This window comes from Numenius arquata, chromosome 10 (genome assembly GCF_964106895.1).
Source record: "Numenius arquata chromosome 10, bNumArq3.hap1.1, whole genome shotgun sequence".
NCBI lineage: Eukaryota > Metazoa > Chordata > Aves > Charadriiformes > Scolopacidae > Numenius > Numenius arquata.
Genome location: NC_133585.1, coordinates 6,848,930 through 6,852,759, shown reverse-complemented (window position 1 = coordinate 6,852,759; position 3,830 = coordinate 6,848,930). Strand labels below are relative to the sequence as shown.

At 60.6% G+C, this 3,830-nt stretch overlaps 1 protein-coding gene across 1 annotated transcript; it reads left to right on the top strand.

The window, feature by feature from the left end:
* The first annotated feature begins 349 nt into the window (after window positions 1–349).
* ZNF503 (zinc finger protein 503) lies at window positions 350–3,414 on the top strand. The gene is made up of 2 exons (XM_074154952.1): window positions 350–664; window positions 1,814–3,414. Exons 1-2 carry the CDS (start codon window positions 350–352, stop codon window positions 3,332–3,334), a joined length of 1,836 nt encoding a protein of 611 aa, XP_074011053.1. The 3' UTR covers window positions 3,335–3,414.
* Window positions 3,415–3,830: the final 416 nt, after the last annotated feature.

Sequence of the window (3,830 nt, the reverse complement as noted above, 5' to 3'; positions counted from 1 at the left end):
GGAGGCGAGCGCTCTGCTCCGCGCCGCTCCGCACCGCGCCGCGCCAGCCGGGGGAGCCCAGAGCGGCCGAGGGGGACAGCGGCACACGCCCGCAGCCCCCACCCCCGCCCCCAGCGCAGCCCAAGGATTACTCGGCTTTTTTTTTCTCTTTCTCTCCGGCCGGCTCCCCCTTTCCCTCCCCCTCCCCACCCACGCCCTCCCCGCCAGAGAGAGCCACGGGACATTTTATGTTTGTTTTCCTGCTCGGGGGGCGTGTGGCTTTTTTCCCTCCTCGCCCGCAGAAAGCGAGCGAGCGTTTCCGAGTGCGAGCGGCGCCACTTGCCCCAGTTTTCATGCGAGGTTTTGGGTCATGATCACATCGCCCTCGCTTTCTGCTATAAGAAGTAGTAAGCGCAGCAGCAGCAGCAGCCTCAGCGAGCCCGGAGGCAGCCCCCGCCGCAGCCGCAGCGCCGCCGACCTCGCCGGGCCGAACGGGCACGCTGGGAATAACGGCAGCAGCGCCGCCGCCAAGCCCTGCTTCCACGCCGTCCCCCCCTCGGACCCGCTACGCCAAGCCAACCGCCTTCCCATCAAAGTCTTGAAAATGCTCACGGCGCGGACTGGACACATTTTACACCCCGAATACCTGCAGCCTTTACCCTCCACGCCCGTCAGCCCCATCGAGGTAAGGACCTCGGAGCCGGCCCCGGCCCCCCCGGCTCCGGCTCCCCTCCCTGCCCGGGCGCTCGCTGTGCATGGCGGCTCCGCCAGCCTCCCTCGGCACTTTCCTGCGCTTTGAAATGCACTTACACCAGGAAACGGGCTGCTTTTGATCTAGAGTTAGTGCCAGGAACCGCTCCTGGTTATTGTTTCCATGTTTACTGGGATAATTTCTAATTCCTCTTTAAATTAACTTTTAATTTTTGCTCTTTTTAGCCTTTTTATTCTTGGGGGGTTTTGTTGCTTTTTTTTTTTTTGCTTTTTTTTGCTTTTTTTTTTTTTTTTTTTTGAGAAGAGGGGTGAGTGGAAGGAACGACCCGCTGTGGGGTCACGATTCGGCCACACAACTAAGCAGCACTCCGAGTGCCAAACAACCTTGCGTTTGCGGGAGGGGGGGATAAAGAAGTGGGGGGGGGGGGGGGGCCGCGGAGACGGACAGGCTCAAGCGTGGGAGCGGCAGGGGAACTATTTCAGCTCCCCGACCTTTCCCTTTCAAGTACCGGCACGCATTTGTACTTCGGGGGCCCTGTTCGTCCTTTTTCTCCTCTGTCGAGGTTGTCGGTCCCCCTGTGCGCGTCGGTCGCTGTTTGAGGGACCGAAACTGGAAAGGGAGCGGGTGGTGGGAAGGGTGTGTCCGTGGGAATGAATGATTTCATTATGGTCTCTGCGGAGCGAGGACACCCCTCTTCCCCGGAGCCCGGCTAACTCGGGCTCTATTTATAAATAGTGTCAACAGTCAGGGCGCAGAAATGCTGCAGTCGCTATAGTTCACGGGCGGGTTTGTGCGCCTGCACGGCCGGAGCGACGAGGAGGCAAACGCCGGGGCGCCGAGCTCCGCGCTGCCCGGGCCGCTGCCGGGGAAGCAGCGGGCGCTGAAGGCGGCCGCGGTGGGCTCGCAGGGATACAAAAATCCCCAGCCCTTTTTAAAGGCTTTGTGGAAAATGCTGCATGCAGGGGAGGGGGCTGTCAGGGTGATGAACGCGCACAAAATTGTTCGCGACTTCCAGGCTGTTCCCTGCGAAAACGTACGGGACGAGTGTCCTGGGTATGCCCTGGGGTTTTCCTTAGAACCCGATTAAATCTCTGTCTTTGTATGTCCTTCTGATTTCCGCAGCTGGATGCAAAGAAGAGTCCCCTGGCCCTTTTGGCACAAACTTGCTCGCAGATAGGGAAGCCGGACCCGTCCCCTTCCTCCAAACTCTCCTCGGTCACCTCCAATGGCTCCGGAGGCGACAAGGACTCCAAGTCGGGCCCCTTGAAGCTCAGCGACATCGGCGTGGAGGACAAGTCGAGCTTCAAGCCGTACTCCAAGCCGGGCGCGGAGAAGAAGGAGCCGGGGTCGGCGGGCTGTGCGGGCGCCCCCGCCGCGGGGGTCGCGGCCGGGGAGAAGTCGGGATTCCGGGTGCCGAGCGCCACCTGCCAGCCGTTCACCCCAAGGACAGGCAGCCCCAACTCCAGCGCCTCCGCCTGCTCGCCGGGGCTGCTGCCGGCCGAGGGCAAAGGCGGGGAGGACAAGAAGGACTCGGAGGGCTGCGGAAAGAGCGGCAGCTCCGGCTCGGAGGGAGGCCCGGGCACCACCAGCATCAGCCACAGCCGGATTAGCGTGAGCTGTGCCGGGATTAACGTGGAGGTCAACCAGCACCAGGAGAGCACGCCGGGCTCCAAGCCCATCGCCTCGGACTCCGCCTCCTCCTGCAGCAGCACCACCGCCACCTCCTCCACCTCCGTCCTGGGCTCCGGCCTCGTGGCTCCCGTCTCCCCTTACAAGCCGGGCCAGACCGTCTTCCCCCTGCCCCCGGCGGGCATGAGCTACCCGGGGACGCTGGCTGGAGCCTACGCCGGCTACCCGCCCCAGTTCCTGCCGCACGGAGTGGCGCTGGACCCCACCAAATCCTCCAGCCTGGTGGGGGCCCAGCTGGCCGCCGCCAGCAGCCTGGGCTGCAGCAAGCCGGCGGGGTCGAGCCCGCTGGCGGGCGCGTCGCCGCCGTCGGTGATGACGGCGAGCCTGTGCCGAGACCCGTACTGCCTGAGCTACCACTGCGCCAGCCACCTGGCAGGCGCCGCCGGCGCCTCCTGCGCCCACGACCAGGCCCTCAAGTCCGGATACCCCCTCGTCTACCCCACCCACCCTTTGCACAGCGTCCACTCCTCGCTGACCGGCGCCACGCCGCCCTCGCTGGCCGGCCACCCTTTGTACCCCTACGGCTTCATGCTCCCCAACGACCCCCAGCCACACATCTGCAACTGGGTGTCGGCCAACGGACCCTGCGACAAGCGCTTTGCCACCTCGGAGGAGCTGCTTAGCCACTTGCGGACCCATACTGCCTTCCCAGGCACCGATAAACTCCTCTCCAGCTACCCCAGCTCCTCGTCGCTGGCCAGCGCGGCGGCCGCGGCCATGGCGTGCCACATGCACATCCCCACCACGGGCGCCCCGGGCAGCCCGGGCACGCTGGCCCTGCGCAGCCCGCACCATGCGCTGGGACTCGGCAGCCGCTACCACCCCTACTCCAAGAGCCCCCTGCCCACCCCCGGGGCCCCCGTGCCCGTGCCCGCCGCCACCGGACCCTACTACTCCCCTTACGCACTCTACGGGCAGAGACTCACCACAGCCTCGGCCCTGGGGTACCAGTGAGCGCAGGCAGCGGGGCTGTGACACACAACACAACACAGAGTCTAGCGGTGAGGGAAGGAAGCCCTGCGAAACTTTATAAAAGTTGGAAAGAAAAAAAAAAAAAAATCTGACTTTTTATAAAATAGTGTTCATTTGAGGACTGGATCCATGAGCACTGTATTTATTTATGTTAGCTTCAAGCGGGACAACGAATCATAAAGTGCATTACTTAACTGAGCTCAATAGGTAAAAGTGGAACACCCATTGTAGAATATAAATAAAAAGATAGAGGTCTTCTCTTTAATGTTACTTTAAAATTGCTATGATTGTATTGTACGTTCTTATTTAATGTCTCATTGAAACAAAAAAAAAAAATTTACATGCATGTTTGTTACTAAAAAACAACTCGCAATTTGTCAGTTATAATTTCAAATTGCAATTATTTTTAAGGTGTATACCCTTGAAAGAGAATTGGTATTTTTTTGTATGTATTCTGGAAGAAAAACAAAAACAATTC